General features: G+C 42.0%; 1 protein-coding gene across 5 annotated transcripts in view; it reads right to left on the bottom strand.

The window, feature by feature from the left end:
* The window catches only part of schip1 (schwannomin interacting protein 1), a 209214-nt gene that overhangs the window by 9552 nt on the left and 179324 nt on the right, over positions 1 to 20338 (bottom strand). For 3 of the 5 annotated variants that reach the window (XM_034866919.1, XM_034866921.1, XM_034866920.1), the window contains 2 exons: positions 2901 to 3019; positions 1305 to 1422 (listed from right to left, as the gene is read on the bottom strand). In XM_034866919.1, the coding sequence (XP_034722810.1) occupies positions 1305 to 1422; positions 2901 to 3019 (237 nt within the window). Of the gene's footprint in view, positions 1 to 1304; positions 1423 to 2900; positions 3020 to 9101; positions 9505 to 15353; positions 15683 to 20338 lie in introns of those variants that run through there. The other 2 variants (XM_034866923.1, XM_034866922.1) reach the window with 2 other exon arrangements.

Below are 20338 nucleotides of genomic sequence, written 5' to 3'. Positions count from 1 at the left end.
GGGGGTCTCTGCAGTATTTTTGTTTACAACAACTTTTGATTGTTCACACCTTCCTAGAAGTACACTATCAACTGTTTCCTCCACCCAGACATACAATTGGAGACAAAAGTGTAAAAGGCAAACACACTTTTTGCAGGTTTTGTCAACAATAGTATTGAAGTTTAGACCGACAATGAGAACATTAACTGTAACAATTGTGTAAGAACTACTGGCTGTATTTTCAGACTTTCACATTGATGATACATGTACAGTATGGAATACATGGTAGCATACCCTAATGGTAGGGTATGCTACCATGTGTTCCATGGAGTTGGGCCATCTCATCCTCCTGAGCTCTGTAGCGGACAACATGACGGTGAGACAGCGGCGATCTAAACATTAAGAACGAATTTTGATTTAAGATTTGAGTTGGATTTTACAAGGTGTTTATGGAATAATTGTCACTCAGTAAAAGTGCAACGAACACTACTGGATTTTTCTTCATGATAACGTGGATGATATGGAGAGAAAAAAACGTGTGTGAGGCATCAATACTCTAAAATGTTGAAAGTAATCCTTATTCCCTCATTTACATTCTGCAGTCTGACTTCAGTTCACCACTTCACCATCTGCATCACCAGTTCCCGTTGTCTCCAAAATGTGCGTACGCATGGGTCAGAGTTTTCGTGGCGGACCAGACATTCTCCCGTCAAGTTTGTTTTTCATGCCCCATTTTGTGCGTACGCCACGTTTATAAATAAGACACCTGGTCAGAAGATTAATGTTTAATAATGTATCCTTGGCATTTTTGTATGTAGATTTTAAACACTGACAGGGACGTCATTGTACATCAAATGGGATGTGAGGAGAGGGCTGATAACCTTGCAAAGAGATGATAATTCTCTCTTTCTCCCTCTCTTTCTGTTAAATGTGTCTCAGGGTGACAGGAGGTTAATGTGGCCAGTCATCCATGGCCATGGTGAGCATATTCCAATTCACCTCTAATTTGCTACCCATGAATTGGTTAACAGGCCAGAAAACATGAGCAAAGACATTCATATAGCATCTGGAACGCTGATCATCGCTCTGATTCATAATGAATATCTCCCCCGTTTCACTGCTTTCATTCTTGTTCTGCCTCAATCTCGCTTTCACACACTCAGATCTTTGACACTTTCACACCATCAGCCCTGTATTCTGTATCGTAATACACATTTCACTGGGATTCCAAGATTCAAGTCATTTTCTTTCATTCTTGAATTCGGCGAAATACTATAATAACTCTGCGTGGGCTTCAAAGTGCACGTGTGGACATCAGTGCCTACCATGGGGGACAGAGGTGTGTCCAGACTGGTCTCTGTCTTGCTGTCATCTGCATCGCTGTCCTTGTCGCTGCCGCTGTCATTGACAAAACAGATCTGTAGGTTCATCCCGCTCTGCAGCCTGCAAGAAGACACAGATTCCAACAGGGGGCAACATGTTATTATTTGCATAAATGCATATAAGAGTCAAGTCAGCTCAATGTTGCCTCTTTCTGCAGTATTTGACACGGACCAGGGCCAAAAACTGACAGCAATGTCAACAGCACTGCTGCTAATACATATGACCTATGTATTATGATGAGTTCCACAAAGTGCTTTGCCTTGATAAAGGATTCTAAGTACTGTGAGTATGCACACTGAACTGTGTTCACTACGCTTTTCGTTAAAGAGGGAAAACATTATTAAGAAAAATGGAAAGAAGATCCAGGCAAATGCTAGCCGCCTTCATTACCAGAGCAAAGGGCCGGCTGAGGATAGCATTAAGGAAGGCCTGTGTTTTTAATCATCGCCCCTCTTGTCTTCAATACGGATCGATCCAGGAAGCCTCCGGTAGGTCTGATCCAATATGCCTGGGACCGGTGGGGGTGTTATTGTGCCACGTAGCAGCAGAGTATCAGAGATCCACAGATCAGTGGATCAATAATCTGTTTATTCAATGCAGTAATTATTACAAACAGAGCTGAACGATAACACAGCTTTGATCCAATCAGTCCCCATTAAAGTATGACCTGAGTGGTCGATTTTTTTTCAGGACAGGCAGTATCAAAAACCTAGTTTGTTGTGAGAGAGCACTTATAAGTTTATCTTTCATCTATATTTTTGTCTCACTCGCTACATATCTTTAAAATTCTTTAAAATTGAAGGGGTGTAAATATACACACATCACATAGGTAGGAGGGTATGTTTTCTAATACATTGTGTGGCTTGGAGATGGTGTTCAGGCTTTTCTTTTGCTGGAGGAATTTATTTTTCTTAAATTCAGTAATCAGCTTAAAAAAAAATCCAGTAATCCATTTGGTTTCTAATACAGTGTGTCTACGACTTTGCCACCGCAGACGCATATATCATATTTTACACAATTCTGTCATCTTAACTATTTCCCCAATGAGACATTACGCATGACAATTAGTTGCCAATCTATTGCAACAATATTGAGAAATCCATGTGATGCGAATCACAGGAATACAATAAGCACTGGCGTGTTTACAGAACATCTAGTTCCAGTAAGGTGCCGTGTAGGAGGTGGTAGTAAATGTGTGTGTGGGTCTTTTGGGAAGTGAGAACAACAGGGGCTGACTGTGTGTTGCTCATTCACGCTGCCCAAATCCTTTTTGCTTCCTGTCATTCACTTCCTCCCTGTTTGTCCTTTATTTACTGGGACCTTTGAAAGCAACTCTAGACTTTCGGATTCAAACCCTTCTGTGTGTTTATATTTATCTCTTGTTTACCAGTAAAATTCTTGCACCTTCGACATCTTTGTGTCTGATCGCCTTTCAGCTACATCCTTTTTCAGAGAATTATGAGACCACAGGAAATATTAGAAAACCACCGGTCATATGTTTATTATTTAAGAAAGAAGTAGGACAAAGGTCTTCTTACCGAGAGGACAGGCTGGGTTTGCCGCTCTTGCTGCAGCTCGTGTAGATGCCTGGCCCATCGTCAAAGAAACTGCCCAGGGCCAACTTCTGCCTGATAGACTCCCTCTCATTTTTTTGGGCCTGCAATAGGACATTATCACAATATGGTTAGCTTTTTATGATCATTTCTGTAAACAAATGTTTTTATTTAAACATTACAAACAATTAAAAACAATACGCTGAGACATGAGAATTTATTCATGAATTATTTTGTAGTTTCACATTGAGGTCAGAGTCATGCTTAAAGACCCTACAAGCTGGATGCTTGTTGTCATGGCACCTCAAACACCAGGTACCTATCTATAGCTTTCTGGCATCAGCCTAAATCCTTACTTTCCCCCCACATGACCGGCTGCATGTACAAATAGAAGCTCCGTTGCCCTGAGCACTTTTTGACAGTCTAAAACACAGGTGCAAGCATTTTGATAGCATCGGCCTCCTCTTAATGAGAAAAAGGAGTTTCAGTGTTATTCTAACAAGCTCTGATACAAAGTGTGGAGTCAGCTGAAGTGCTGACAAAAAGAAAAGAAAACATATCTGAGCAGGGATCATAACAAGCTGACATTATCAGAAGTCACAAGCAGGTGGTGCTGTTGTCTTAGAGAACACACACAAACACACACACACACACACACACTTTCACACTGGCTATCTTTGTGGGGACCAGTCATTGACATAATGCATTCCCTAGCCCCTTACCCTAACCTTAACCATCAAACCTAAATGCCTAACCTTATCCCTTACCCTTACCCTAACCATAACCTAACTCTAACCCTACTCCTAAAACCAAGTCCACAAAAAGCCCTTTAACGTTATGGGGACCAGCATTTTGTCCCCACAAAGCTGTCAGGTCCCCATAAGTATACTGTATTCACAGTTGTTGGTCCCCACAAATGTAGCTTAACCTGGACCACACACACACACACACACACACACACACACACACACACACTCACAGACACACACACACACACACACACACACTCACAGACACACACACACTAACACACAGACACACACATTAGGTTGTATTTTTTTACTACTTTTTATTTAATAAAATGATACATTAATACACTCTGTTCGTTAGAAATCACTACATTACATTCCTGTAAAACACACACACACACACACACACACACTCACACACACACGCTCAGAACCTAATCATGCACAAGTGGAGAAATGTCAAAGTGAGGGGGCTGATTGGTTGAAGGGGGGTACAGGGCCTTGCTCAAGAGTAGCTTGACAGTGGCCAGAAGGTGAACTGGCATCTCTCCAGCTACTTATCCACGATCCGTATTTTGGTAGTAAAAGAGGATTAGGTTTATGTATGGTAAACTCCGAGGAAGAGCAGTTATAGCCATTTCACACATGCTTAAATCTTCTAGAATCCAAACATTACACAATTCCAGGGTCTCTTCCCAATCCGGAATTCCTAACTCAGCGCAGCTTCAGATTTGGCAGAACTTCACACACACCAGTCCACATAGGATGTCTTGTCGTTGCTGATAGCAGGTAAACACATCAAAATGAGATGCAAACTAATGAGCGACTCCATTTCTAATAAAATGGGAATGGAAATTACATTTTCTGTAGCACTCACATACGGCTGCATGGACGCATTAGAACCCAGATTATTAAAGACCGTTTTTGCAAAAGCTCAGACACAGAGTGACTTGGACACCTTGAAGGGCCATGAACCCAAGGTCTGGAACCACAAGTTTAAATCTTTTAGATTTGAAGGTTCAAAAAGCTTATGAGGGGTGTGTGATGGCCTAATGGATGAAGAAGTATACCATGTATCCGCAAGATCCATGACCTGGAACGGCATTGCCCTCTCTGTCTCTACCTTCACCCAAATTTCTGCTCTGTATCTCCACTCACTATTAAATAAAGGCAAAATTACCAAAAAATCATATATACGGTGTTGAGCAATCCTCACTCTTTTGCTCTGTCTCTTTCCCACTATTGCCCCTCTTCACTAACTCCTCCACTCATCTTCCACCTTTGTTACTCACATTCCCACGTTTTCTTAACTCATCTGATTCAACCTTACCAGTCATTTGTTTTTTTTCTCTTTCTCATCATCCCTGTTTTCACTCATCTCCTTCCATCTCCGCTTCCCTCCATCAGCCTCAGGCCTTTCTTCTCTGCTGTTCATTCTGTTCTACCCACTCCAAATTGCTTATCACAGCTTCACCTCTCTCCCACTCGTTTTCTCAACTCCTTCGCTCTCTCCTTTCCTCTCTCTCTTTCTGTCTCTCCTGACAATAGCGTGCAGGCGTTGGTGAGAGTGCCTACACCAAGGACAAATTAACATAATCCCACTCCACACAAGAGCCCGCAAGACACACTTGGCACTGCCAGCACACACACACACACACACACTAACACACACACACAGGATCACAAAGTGTGGGTGAATGCAAGACCACACACACTCTCTGCTAGAGGAATGTGTGCTGATGTAAAGATGCAAAAATTGTTGGGTTTCTGTAAATAACATCACAGAGTACGGTCTAGCTCTTTTATGAAAAGCGCAATGAGATAGCTGTTGTTGTGATTTGGCGCTATATAAATAAAATGTAATTGAATGTAATGTAAAGACAAAGTGGTTTAACAAACTCCCTCCAAATACAAAAGTGAATTCTCACACTGGAAGACTTTCTGATAACTTAACTTAGAGATTGGAATAACTTGGATAATCAGGGTTACATCTTCAGCCATAGTTAATAACTCGTTAATTAACTATCTGAACGGTCATTAGGTTCCATAGCCTAACCAAAATAAAAACAAATAATCTGAAAAACGTTTTACTTTTTACCTTTTACCTCCAGTAATGAGAGTTAAGAGTTGTTTAAATATATTTGAACACAGAGCATATGTGCTACAATGACTTAAAATGAACAACTATTCATACACTGCCATTTTGGATAACATTAACCCACACAAGGACATGCTTTACATACAAGGCTACTGACATGCAGTGATAAGAGCTGGTTCAACACAGCACTATTAATGCTTGGTTTAACCCTTTACATACTGTGAGCTATGAAAGTCAGGGTGAAATGTATTGCTTCTATCATTGATTAGATTGATAATTGGTCCATCCCACTAGGGCTGTAACTAAAAAATATTTTAATTATTGATCTATCTGCTGATTTTTGCAAATTATTTATTAATTGTTTAGTCTAAAAAGTGTCGAAAACAAGTTTGTCTTCCCAAGGTGATGTCTTTAAATGTCTTGTTTTTTTCAACCAACATCCAACACCCTGAGATATTTAGTTTACTTATATGTAAAACAGAGAAAAGCAACAAATCCTCACACTAAAGAAGCAAATGATTGGCGTTGGTCTTAAAAATGACTCAAACTGTAATCAAAATAGTTGCCAATTAATTTCTGTTGATCGACAAATCGATTAAACAACGATTTGATTTGAACTCTGAATTACAAACTTAGCAACTGGACTGCATTGACAGTGAGCATAGTCAGGATGCACTGCCCTAGGTAAAATCAACGGCAGCACTTCACTTTGATAATACAAGAGGAATCAAGCGCCTCCTCTAGTCAAAAGTGATCACTGCCCTGCAGATGGGTTAGCAGGCAGGACATTGTCTCTGTATCTCACTCCTGTCTGACAACAAAACTTCCTGTCATCTGTTTATACAGCATGTTGGCGTTGAGTGCTTGTGTGTGTGTGTGTGTGTGTGTGTGTGTGTGTGTGTGTGTGTGTGTGTGTGTGTGTCTGGGTGGGCCTAGTGTGGTAAATCAGTCATCATGGAAGCCCCATAAACCATTAACAAAGGTGTGGAAGATGCCACTGAAGGGGTGGAGGTGCCAATTGGGTAGTAAATACATGCTCCTGCCTCTCATTCCTTTTCTACCCAACTCCTCACTCATCCATACTGTCCCAATAGCTCTTCTTCTACCTTATCTTCTTGTCATCATGGATTTGATGTGCTATCATCTAAACCTTAAAACCTTAAAAGTAACGGAATTCTCAGAGCCGCTGATGATGATGATGATGACAGAAAAATTGCTGGTTCCATTGCATTAACATTTCAGGATGCATGTGGGAAGGGGACTAGAGAGAGAGAGAGAGAGAGAGAGAGAGAGAGAGAGAGAGAGAGAAAGAGAGAGAGAGAGAGAGAGAGAAAATGAGTGACAGTCCCAACCACCTCCCTCATTTCCTGGCCTTGAGCACCAGAGCCGTCCCCGTCCAAATTAGATTGGGAGGAACACAATTGGGCTAATTTGTGTTTTCCCTGAAATTCACCAAGTAATTTCCTCTACTGAAAAACATCTCATTGACAAAGACATTTTCTCCTCCACTCTGCCCTGCAACCATTCATTTGACAGACCTCGAGGGTGATTTAGCGCTGCCAATGGCAACAGGGTGCTAGTTTTGAGCCCTCAAATCGTCCCTGAAAAATCTTTATTAGTGGAGGGAGATGAATTAAATTATCTACGCTAACAAAGAGCATCTTCATCTAAATTGCTGGCTCTTGTGTCCTCAAATTATTTAGTGGTTAAGAGATGCAAATGTGGATGTGTGTGTGTGTGTGTGTGTGTGTATGTGTCTCTGCATGTCTACAGATTTCTACCCTACAGTACGCCACCACGTCTTTCAAAATGTGTCACCTCTTAATTTATTTATACTTCTTTCTCCTTTATTCTCTTTCTCTCCATTCCTTGTCTCTCCCTGGTTGTGCACAACGGTGGCTTTTCCCCGGCTGATACCTCGATACACACAAGCACACACACAGATCCTAGCTCTTATGAGTATAAGGGCGATTTAAGTGAAGCACCAGTAAAAAACATGACATGTGTATAGAAGAATTGGAAAAGCTTCACTCTGATATGTTTTCCAGGCCTGGCAGTGAGCTGCTGCTGAGCTCACAGCTCTACAAACAGAGACAAGGTCACTGTGTCTTCTCTCTCCGTGTGTGAGGGGGTTTTGACTGTGCTGAATAACTTCACAGGTCTACGCAAATGTGGTCTAAAGTAAAAATATATTCTATTTAAACGTATAGTTGGACGTTTAAGGAAATATTCATATTTGTTTTCTTGCCTTGAGTAAGATGTTTATACCACACTCATTTATGCTCACTATGTAACAACAGACAGCAGCAGGTGAGCTTAGTTTAGAGTAAAGATTGGAAACAGGAGGGATATGTCCAACTATTCCACACGTTTAAATTCTACATCCTGTGTGTGAGTCCGTCTTCTCTTTTCGTGCTATCGGAGACCTGTCTGTCCAGGCAGTGCAACATTCCATCCCTGACCTCTGACATCTCATACAGTTCAGCCTCAGGTCAGTGCAAGGCTGTTCCTGTCAGTCAGATTGGGATAGAACAACTCAGCAAGAAGGTAGAAGGCTGTACGTGTGTGTGTGTGTGTGTGTGTGTGTGTGTGTGTGTGTGTGTTTGGTGGTGGTGGGGGAGGGTTATGGTGGGATGAAATAAAAAGAAAAGGGGGGGAAAATGACAAAGGGAGAAAGGAGAGATGGGGAGCATGAAGTGGGTTTAGATAGGACAATGGATCTCCAAGTGACATTTGAGCTTTCTCTCTGCGAGAAAGCCAGACCAGCGATTTGTGGGAAAAAATTCACTGGAGAAATCAGTTTTTTTTTCTCTCCCAAAGACTGAAGCAGAGTCAAGGATAAACGCCTGGTTACTCACACTATTATGTCATAGCTTTGCCCAAAATATCTAAGCACTTTAATACCCAAACTTTAAGCATTACGTCAGCCTCAGTCTTTGGCCTGTGTCACATAGCTACACACAACAAGCAAAACCCTTGTAAAGTAATCTCGAGAAAGACCCTTATTCACTTTTATTGCCACGAGTTAGATTGATACTGCATTCATATCTGTCTGTTCAGTTATATGCAGTTTATGCAGCTTTAACTTCATATTTTGGTCCTTCTTCTTATCTAACTCTTGGCAATAAGTGTGTCTAAAATGCCAAACAAAACTAGCTGTACATGTGTGTGTTCACATAGTTTAAGAGCAAACCATCAAATAGTCACATCACATGCATGCCCAAAAACATTCCACCTCTATTTCACCACAAAGAGTTTTCCAGTAGTTTTGCCGAGCACTCATTCCTTCCAATTAATTGGACTTATAAGCATGGAATGAGACACAACATGGTCCTTTACCTCTTTGTAGTCATCATTGAGGTAGAGACCGGACGTTCGCCTGATGACATCATCCATTCCACTACATCCATCCATATTATCCAGCGTCTCCTTCATCCTGTCCTCCCTCCTTTCTTGCTGTCTTTTCCTCTCTACTCCCCAGTCAGTAGGTTAGTCCAGGCTGACTCTTGAGGTTTAGCCCAGTCAGTCAGTACAAATCATATTCCCAGCCAGCTCAACCCTGCCATGGTCCAACACACACACACACACACACACACACACACACACAACATCCACTCCTTCACTGGTGGCTTCTCCTCGTCTTTCTCTTACATGTTGTGACACTGTTTTTCTTTCACTTCCCTGCACTTTCTGACTACTCCACTCCTCTGCCTCACCCACAGGACTGTGAAAGCACAGTGGTCATAGGTAAGGCCCCTTAAGACCCTCCCCGCCTTCCACCCTTTGGTCAGGGCGGCCTCGCACAGGCAGACCGAGCAAAAGGGAGAGAGAGGGTGAAACTCACACTGGTGTTTTTTTCTGTTTTCACACCCTGGCGTGAGGACAGCAGCTGCTCGCAACCAGTTTGGAAAGGGACACCTCAGCCATGGGATAGCCAGAGTGTGTGTGTGTGTGTGTGTGTGTTTACGGCATTGTACTTGTGTTAAGTGTGTCCATGTGTCTGTGTGTTTAGATGAATCCTGCTGTGTCTGGGGCCTCTCCTGGACACTATCTCTCTCTGTCTATATGTATTGGCCTTCTGTTATGCCCAGGATTCCTTTCTGAATTTTTCCCTTTAAGCTTCCTAACCCTCTTATCTAGAATTGCTTACAATTCTTTGTATGTTTGTGAATGAGAGATTAACTTAAAATGTTCAGATTAGCCTAAATATTTGAGGCAAAATAAAATGTGAAAGTGTGTGTGTATATGGAACAGGAGGCGATGGGCTCCCTTCCTGCTAAGGTAAAAATAGTGCCCTGTTTGGACTCCAAAGCCAGCAGCCCCACACCCCTGGCCAGCTAAATAAACCCTGACAGAGCACAATGGACCATTAGTCTGGCACACAGACATGTACACACAAAGTCACTCACTCAGATACACAGACATTGTGTGTGCCTTGTATCAGTGACTTACATTTTCAATCTGAGCTCTCCACAGTGTGTAATGACCTCATCTTAGCAAGACGTTATCGACCCGTGACTCATATATTTGTCATAGCCGCCCAGACATAAAATTATGTCCACATATGGCTGCGAGATCGCTCTGCAGGGGAAAATGACTTCACACAAAACATCAACTGGTTACACACAAAAATGAAAAACTTTACAGTGTATAAGTGGAAATAAACTCAGAATTTACTCGGAAAACACTAAAACAAAAAAAAGTAAAAACATAACCCCATTATGTTTTTACTATGTGATGATTAAAAGGTATGCCCATTAGTGTAGGATTGATACTGATGATTATAATTTAATAATGGTTAATTTTCTTGATTGATTGAGTATTTTATTTAGGCAATTCTGACAGTTTGTGTTAAGGAAAATTAGACACTGATGCATTTCAGTAGTTGTTTTTATTTTGATAAATGAAAAAAAAATTGGGATTACTAAATGTAAGGTACTCAATCCATGTTGTTCTGGTATTGGTACTAAAACACAGGTATTACATTGGCACCAATATAGAGAAGCTTTGCAGATTTATCATTCTTATCCTGCTTGCCGCATAGTTGTAATGACAAATGCACTATAACTGGAAATATGACTACTAAACGGAAACAAGAGAACTCGCATAAGCCTTGGAGAAATTCACAAAACTTGAACCCCGACCTTAAGCAGACCAAAATGTTGTTAGAAGTTGGATCCTGTGTCTTTCTTTTAAGCATTAATCCTCCCGCCGCAGACTGAGTCAGAGGATGAATCATACTACAGAGTCAGGGAGCTAATGGGAAAACAGGGATATCAGATGAGAAATAAAATAGCCAGCCATGGACAACATGCTACATCTATACAGGAGAGATAAGAGGAGAAAGAAAAACGTCAATCGAGGCTGAATATGAGTCACATAGAAACTCTTTGCAGAGAGAGAACACGAGAAAAGAAAATCAGATGAAGACATTTGGGAGAATAATGCATTTGCATGATAAAATCAAAGAGCGTTTGAACACAAACACACACACACACACACACACACACACACACACACACACACACACACACACACACACACACACACACACACACACACACACACACACACACACATAAATAGGAAGTGGGTTTAATTCAGTGTTGATCCCTAAGGATTATGGGTAGAGTAGTGAATTGACTGGTTGTCTCCTGCATCCACCCACACTGGACTGCGGCAGACATTACCCCCCCGCCCCCACACACACACATATACACACACACACACTCCATGTATGTGCCAATTAAACGGGTATTGGTTGCGAGCGAGGGTGCCCTGTTTGCAGCTGAAGGGTGGGGCAGAGTCTGCCCCGCTGAGTCTCATTACTGAGGCTGACTTCATAGTGGAGGTGAAGTCAGTGCTGATTCAAATGGGATAAAAGGTGGAGAGGGAGTGGTTGCCAGGGTTAACAATGCACAGGACACTGGCAATGGGAATCTACAAACACACACAGACTAAATCCGAGTTCAAGCCAAAGACTGGGGATAATTTTATCTGCACACACACGCACTCACGCACGCAGGCACGCACACACGCACACACGCACGCTCACACACCTCTGTTGCTTGACTTGTCGGGCTGAGAGAGCGAGCAAGCAAGTGAGAGAGAGAGAGACAGCAAGAAAGACAGACATACATACACAGAATGGCTTATTGTTCCAAGTGAACAGAGGGTGACTGTGGGAGAGAGGGTTCCTGGCACCTCCTGTAGGCCTGGGATCCAAGGCCTTGTGGCTTTGTGTGTGTGTGTGTGTGTGTGTGTGCACATGTGTGTGTGTGTGTGTGTGTGTAAATGTGAGCATGCATTTGTTTGATACAAATGCACCTGAACCTGTGATCGCTCTTTTTTATCAGCCCCACTAAGGGTTTTTGTATCCTTCTTATCCTTGTCTATGCTTGTGGGATTTTTGATGCCGGATCACAAGTACTGACATTCATGCAAGGAATGTGCTACAGACTCTAATTTGATCTTATTTTGGAAAGAGGAGGAAAAAGACTGGGGCTGCTGCTGTAGCAACGTGGTGAGAATTTCTCCATGGCGATGCTTTGTGTTCCAAACAAATTGGGCTGCAAAAGGAGCACGGGGCGACCCACCGGGAAGACCGCAAATTCACACAGAGGCCAGTGTTCGAGGGGCTGAAGTTTTGGCAAATAGTATATAATATTAGGACAAAGTATAGTCTTGTCTTGAACAAAAAACAGGCTCGCTGCACAGCAAAGCAAGCAAAGCACAGCGATTTGTGGTTTCAGGTGGAGCTAAATGCTATGAACTACTTCCTGGCAAACAAGAATAATTTATAATGTCAGTATTTCCATAATTTTAGGTTTCATCCGGCCGTATTGATCAATTTTGTTATTCCAGCATGATCCATCAGTGGTATCTCGTGTACTGCAAGTCCTCATTTATAATTCACCAGGCCACACCTTGTGTGCTGTTTCACAGACACCAGAGCTCTCCTTCACCTCTATCCAGTCAAGCATGATAAACTGCACGACGTTGTATACACATGTGCGTAACATAAATACACATCCAACCTCACAAATACAGAGATGTGACAGGATTTCGACGATCTCTCAGAGTTCCTGAGGCCTTGGCAAGCTGACAGTATTCCTACGAGCCGGGATGACACACTGTGGCCAAGCTGATGAATCTCACCATCACCCTTCACCTTGCTGGTTCTGCTGCTGATTTATAGATTTAAATGAGAATCTGAAAACAGGATGACATATCGAGACCTCGGCGTCTAGTAAACGAGCTTTTGGATCACCTAAGCACTTTATAAAAATGAAGAGCATCGTCAAGATGAAGGGGATAGCTGCCGTAGATGATTTGTTACACTTGGGATCTAATGTTTTTGGCCTCATGGTTTAAAAGTGATATGGCTTAAATCGATGGAGGTCAAATGGTCGCTTTATTGGTTCTCCAGGGGTCAGCCTGTGACTTAATTGGCTAATGGTTTCCAACAATAAGTGAGAGCTTGCCTCAAACATTGTGGGGTGGGCAAACAGGGAAGGACAGATGCTTTCTATGTTTCTTTTCTGTGCCCTTCTCTGTCTTTTCTCTCCTCTTTGCAGCAGCCAAAGACAGAATGATGAGGATCACATCTTAATTAAAGCAGAGAAAAGCCATGATGCTGTTAACCAAAGCAGACATGGCCCCAAGACATGGACTGTTCCATAAGACAGAGGACAACACCCTGCCTACCGCCCTCTTTTTCCACTTAATCTGTTTACTCCTTGTCCATTTTATCCCTTCATTAAACTCCTCCATTTCCTCTACCATTCCTCTGTTCTATCCCCCATCGAGCTTCGCTTCTTTCCATCCCTCCATGTCCATGTGTGTGTGTGTGTGTGTGTTTTATGTGTGTGAGGGGGCGCTGTCTGCCTGCTGGTTGCCAGGTTACGGGTCTAATTGAGGGGCCTCTAGAGAGTCGCTCCTATCAGAGCCTGAACCCTCAGTTCCGCTTACCACTCTCATTCATTATCTCCTTTGCTCCATCTCTCTTTTCTAATACATCCCTTGCATTAAAGCCATCTCCCTTCATTTCTCTCCCTCCTTAGTCAAGAAACTTCTTTTCAACAACTCCCTAAATTTCAATTCCTTATGTTAAACTGATGTCATTTATCTTTTCCATCCTCCCTTTCCTGTATAATCATCTCAGTTGCCTCAGAAAGACATGAGCTATTATCATTTCTCTCCTTCTACACACTTCTCTCTTCTTTTGGCTCAGCTTGTATTATCAATACTTTTTCCGATACTATTTGACCTCTCTGCCTTCCACCTGCTGTCTCCACTAGCCCGTTGGCTTTTCTTAGGTTATCTGCCGCTCCTTCCCTCCATCTTGCAATCCTTCTGTTGCTCGATCTAGCTTTTATCTGCCACAAAACATGGCAGGATATCCTTATCCTGTTACACAACTGCACCCTCAAAAGCACAAATCTACTCTCATGTAATGCAAATCCAAATATGTGAAACTTGCACAAAGATTAAAATGCTTTGTCAGATGAGTCTTTTTGAGGTTTTTTAACAGCAAAATCCTAAAGGCAGGCATGCAAAAAAAGTGATTGATCTAGTAGCTAGATCAATCACTTTTTTTTTCATTGCGTACACCAAAATGCTTCTCTATTTAAACCTAAAAGAAATGTTGTAGGATAGAGTTTTGACTCTGAAGTTTTCATGTCAATTCCCATGTTAAAAAAACTCGCTGTGCACCCACAAGATACATCTCACAAGACCCTCATGTTTTGTGATCATCACTTCCTCTGCAGTTTTTCACGCATCGCTTCCTGGTTCTACACTTGCTTTTCCCCATCAAAGAACCTCCATCTTTCCCCCTCAATTCTCTCTCCCCCCCCAGCATATTCAGCTCATCTCTCTTGCCTTTCATCTACCCCTCTGCTTGTTCCCACTTTCCATCTCCACTGCATTGCAGACTTTCTTCCCAAGCAGAGCTGGTTATAGAGAAGCAGATGTGATGCACTTGCTTTCCTTTAACGATAACTCATTCACTCCTCCCCATTCCTGGTTGGATAAATCGGGACACTGCTGTCACATGTCTCAGACCCACTAATAAACATGCACACACACATATACACAACCCTCCAAGCAAGTATTCACATTTAACTTCTCTTTTTTACTTTGTTGTGCGCACCACACACTCTCCTACATGAAACTCACAGCGCAGAATACATTTCAGTCATGACACAATAAACTTGTAGTTACATGCGTACCTCATGCCTCCTTGACATGAATTGATGAGGCTGGATGATGAGGAGGTGGAGGGGAGGTACGACATTATTCCCTTGAGTCAAGTGCTCTCTTAGCAACCAGCCAGCCATCAGATTCAAAACACAATCACGTAACCACAAAAGACAGACAAATACTCTTACATCTCAGCAAGAGTAACAATGTCCTAGTTTTAACATGACATTCACGGATTTACAATAAACTGCACTGAGGTAAAAAAACACATTTGTATAATCAGCGGAGACAACATCAACTTCAGACAGACTTGTGTCTGTCGTAGTGGCAAAGAAATTGGCAATTAAACAAAACTAATGTGATGTGTCATGTAGCTCTGAGAACTACCTGGTGAGAACAGTTTTCCTGGTGGACCATCCTTCACAGCATCCTAAAGCAGAGTTGGCTTAGCTGGGAGGACAGGAGCGGGACTGGGATAAGATTCCCAGCCCTGCTGTAGTATTCCGGCGGAGAGGAGGGAAGAGGAGAGGATCCCACCCAGTCCTTGATCAAAAAGATCAGTCCTGCTGCTTGCCTCTCCTTCAGTTGAGTTTTCACCCTCTGCTTTTTATCTCTGTTTTCTGACTGTTTTCTCGTCTGTCTGTTTTCTAAGAGAGAAGGACAGAGTCTGATCGCTTGCTTCACCCAAAGCTGAGAGACTGGAGGAGGGGTGTGAGAACGGGAGAGAGAGAGAGAGAAAAAGAGAGAGGGAGGGGAGCAGTGAAAAGCAGAGGACACTCCCGCTCGCCTTTCTCTATCTTGTTCGGACTGGAAACGGGGAGGAGCTGTTGGTCTGAGTGTATGCAGACTCGGCCAGTGGGGAAAGGGGATGGTGGAAGAGGGAGGGAGGGAGGGAGGGAGGGAGGGAGAGGTTGGCGTGGGTCAGGGTTAGAATGTCATTCTGCCGGTTCATATGGAGTCATGCCAGACAGAGAGACACAGATAGAGAGGAAGAGAAGGGCAGAGGAGTGACTTTTCTCCTTTAACCTCTAGCTCAATCCTTATATGAGCTGCATGGATTAAAGATAGGATGCTGCAATACTTTAGACTCACACTTAAACAGAGCCGGGGATCAAAGTGTTAGAAAATGTCAAGTGTAAAAGATGGTATTTGGCTGCTTATTCTCAATTTAATCTAACATTTAGCCAGTATAAACACTTTTATTTGGTCAAAGGTGCGTCGCTCACTGATGTCTGAGTTTCTTTTTATCTTTGCCTCACTGTGTAAAGGTATTTAGAGTACATGGGTTTTGCATGTACATCGTCCCCTCATTCTCTGCCTGTCTCTTTGTAGGATTACAATCCCATAGTGGCAGATGGCCGGACTATAATCCACACACAGGCCAACCTACTCAGATAATCTCTTCATTCATTCCTCTGTCCTGGCCTCTTCCCCTTAATGTTCTTTGTTCTCTGATTTGTCTTTTGTTTTGATCGCACTGAGATGTAAACGGGCTGCTCATCGAGGTCTTTGCATTGGGGCACCATTGCATAATATGTAGATTATTTAGCAATTAACTGATTGATCATTTAGTCAAGTCAAGTCAACTTTATTACAGCCTTAAATTACAACCAAGACTAACTGGTAAACCAACTGATCATTTCAGCACTAAAGACACCTTTTGTTGTTTGGTTTGGTTTCCAGATCTCTAAGCGCAGCATTTCTTTTCTTTTTTAAGATATTTTTCGGGGAGCATTCTTTGGCCTTTATTCATACGGGACAGCTGAAGACTGAGAATGGGAAGAGAGAGAGGGGTGAATGACATGCAGCAAAGGGCCGCAGTAAACCTTTATTTATGGGCGTGCGTGTTGAAAAAAGTATGCCATGTCTAAAAATTTCATAGGATAGTATTTTGAAAAAAGTCATTGTATAGCATGTCAAAAAAAGTCATAGCAAATTCTGTCAAAAGTTTTTGAAAAAAACTCCCAGTATTGTAAATCGGAAAAAAATCATAGTCTAGCATGTTGGAAATTTTGAAAAAAAAGACATAGAATAGTATGTAAATATTTTTGAAAAAAGTCATAGTCATAGTATAGCCAGCTACCCAGGCGCCGAGCATTCATTTTCTTGCGCTGTCAACACTCCTGTGAAAGTGGTGGAACAGCTTTGTGGGGAGTGTCACATCCTGACGCATTTAAATCATACATCTATTTCAGCTTTCCTTTTGTCTTTTTTTGGCACGGGAGCTAGCTACACACACCTCCTGTTATCTCATCCCTCCCTTCAGGCCAGATCTCTCTATCCAGTATTGATCTCTGTTGGGTGACGCTGCTTTGCTCGATAAGACCAATCTTGGGTTTAATGACTTGGAAGTGGATCGATGAGATCCCTGCTCTGATCTCTCTGCTGCACATCACTGGCTCGGGTTTGGCATTCTGCGCGGTACCCATCTGGGGCAAACTGGAACAGTGCCCATCATGTCACGCTAACCTTGGATATAATTATCTGTGCATAACATTGGCCGGTGATCAACTTGTCTTTCTTACTGTGAAAGCTACTAACGGGGCCTCGTAAAAGCTTAAGCTTCTGCTGAGTTTACAGGCATACAGTAAGCAGGGGAAACACAGTAAAGCCAAGCGAGAAATAGCAGAGAGATAAAAAACAGTGGCTGGTGAAGGGAGTCATACATATAGCAAGTCAAGGGATCCTGAATTTTCTCTCAGTGTGTATGTGTTACTGTTTTTCAGCTGGATATGTTAAGTTTCGATATGTGTTTGCGTGTACATCAGCCAATAGATGCCCTCTAGTCATCGGCAAGGGCTTGAAATTAAGATCTCAAGGCAAGTCAAAAAACTGGTGACTTAAAGTGTTTTGTTTGACAACACAGCACAATCACATGTGTATCAACCTGCTAATTTCCATAACCTAATGAGGAGTTTCTTAAATATCTGAAACGTAAGTGTAACTTAGAGTTTCTCTTAAGATGTTAGTATGCGTCAGAAGAAGTGCTTTTTCAATCCAACATTGTCTAAAACTCCCCCCCCCCACACACCTTACTTGTAGCTTTCAAAACCAATCCTTAAGATCTTAAGATCTTTAGACACATTAAAGCCTGATGCTTCACCCTTTTGGATACAGACGCATAGCACTGATTTGTCTTTTCGATGCATTAAGGCAGGTGCACAAATACCCAGGAGAAAAACAAACTTTGCCTTGCTTTGATAAAAGAAGCCACAGCAACCCTTTTTCTTTTCTGTCTACTATCACCATGGCAGCAGTCATTTCGTTGACACCCCCCCCCCCCCCCCCCCCCCCCCCCCCCCCCCCCCCCCCCCCCCCCCCCCCCACTGCTGACCTTCATGCGGTTGTCAAGGTTACAATCTGAGTAACGGAAGAGGTGAAGACCAAGACAGAACCTCTTTATTCACACTAGAAAATAAATATACCAGACGCTACTCTGACTGTATAGTGTGAGGCTCCTGATGAAATGATGATATGAGTATTAACCATCTTAAATAGCACAACATTTTATTTTAGGATTTATCAGCACAAAGAAGATTCAAAACAAAGATAATTAACGAGAGACAAACAGACAGGCAGACTGCAGTTAAGCCTCCCGCACACTGCTACCATTAAGAGTATATTTGTCTGGGTGGAAATCTAAAAACTAAAAGACAAGTGTCTTTCGGCTAAACAACGTCTGGATGCTGATTCTAATGCCAAACTTTGACAGCACCGAGCACTGGAGCAGCTCATCTCATCCTCGTTTTCCTTCTCTCATCCTGCATATCAAAACACCACTCATGTGATACTGTGTGTTTAACTCTGCTGTGTGGGCATAATTATAGTTGCAAACATAAATAATGAATGCCTAATCATAAGTCACTGTTAACACAGTCGATAACATGGTGGATCCCTCGGCTATTAGTGGGATACAGAGAGAGTTGGAAATGATACTGTAGGTGGTAAGTTCCTCGTAACACTCTGTACAGCTCATGGAAAAAAAACATGATTCTCAGTCATGCCGTGACGCCTCCTCCCTTTCTCTGACAAACAGCTTGCCCTCTCTTCTTTTTAGCCTCCTTGCCATCCCTCCCTCCGTCCTCTCTCTCCGACCTTTCAGTGTAACTACGTTTGCTTTCTTTTCATCACATTTCTCCATCATCCTCCTCCTTGCCTCTCTTTTTATTCTGCCTCCCTCTCCTTCTCAGCAGGAAGAACGGGAGCACAGATGCTTTTAGCGAGCTGACATTTTGTGCCAGTGTAAAAACATTGCATAGCAAAGCAGGTTGGCTCAGTGTGAGGGCCAGAATCTGGCGGTAATGAGCTCGCTCTGACAGGGAGGAACTGATGTGGAAGGCCAGGGAGTGCATGTGTGTGTATCTGTGTGTGTGTGTGTGTGTGTGTGTGTGTGCTCAGTCAGCCACCAGAGGCGGTTCTAATGAGGACTGTATGTCTACAGTCGGTGGTGGGAAGACTGAGCATGCTGTGACCACCAGGCTTTCATTATTATTTGTTTCATATTTTGAATACATCACAACAAATGTGTATACCAACTGAGTAAATGACTAACTGACCACCAACTACACTGACAACACATTACATTTCAATGACAAAGCTCATTATGAAACAGGAGTAGTGAGTCACTGTGAATAATAAGTAGCCGAGACAGGCTTTTTTTTACATGCTTCTTGTTGTCTTGAATATTGGAGAAAGCAAAAAGGTAATGTAGACAACTGTCTATAGCTGAAATGATTTATGGATTAATCTCTAGATTATATGAGTAGTCCATTATTCAATTAGTTGATCAACATTTCTTTTGAATACTTTTTTTTTTTATAAAAAAGCAAAAATTCTCTTTAATTATTCCAGCTCTCAAATATATACATATACGTATATACATTTATATATATATATATATATATGTGTGTGTGTGTATATATATATATACACATATATATATATACACACACACAGACACACACACATACACAAGATGTGATGCTTTTATTTGTAAACATCTAATTTTAAACAGAACATTTTTGGGCTCTGAACTGTTAGTTCTACTAGATAAAATATTCTTATTGTAAAATATTAAGATGTTTTTCTATTTTCTGACAGACCAAAATCGTTAAATAATCAAGAAACCTATTGGAAATTTAGTCAAAGATAAGTGATGATTTCCTGCCTTTGTTGTTAAATAAAAGTTCGTTGTTTGTATTTTGGACAAAGCACTATAAAGCTGTCATCTCAGGCTTAAGGAAATTGAAACGGGCATTTAAAAAAGCTTTTTTTCTGACATTTCCCAGACTTTTGACCAATCAAGAAACTAGTCATTAGCTGCAGCTCTACTTTAGCCTGATGGAAGGATTATTCTTGTGTTATGAGTATGT

The sequence above is a fragment of the Etheostoma cragini genome, chromosome 3 (assembly GCF_013103735.1).
Source record: "Etheostoma cragini isolate CJK2018 chromosome 3, CSU_Ecrag_1.0, whole genome shotgun sequence".
In the NCBI taxonomy this organism is placed as follows: Eukaryota; Metazoa; Chordata; class Actinopteri; order Perciformes; family Percidae; genus Etheostoma; species Etheostoma cragini.
Note: the sequence above shows the minus strand (reverse complement) of the source record. Positions and strands in the feature narration are given on the sequence as shown.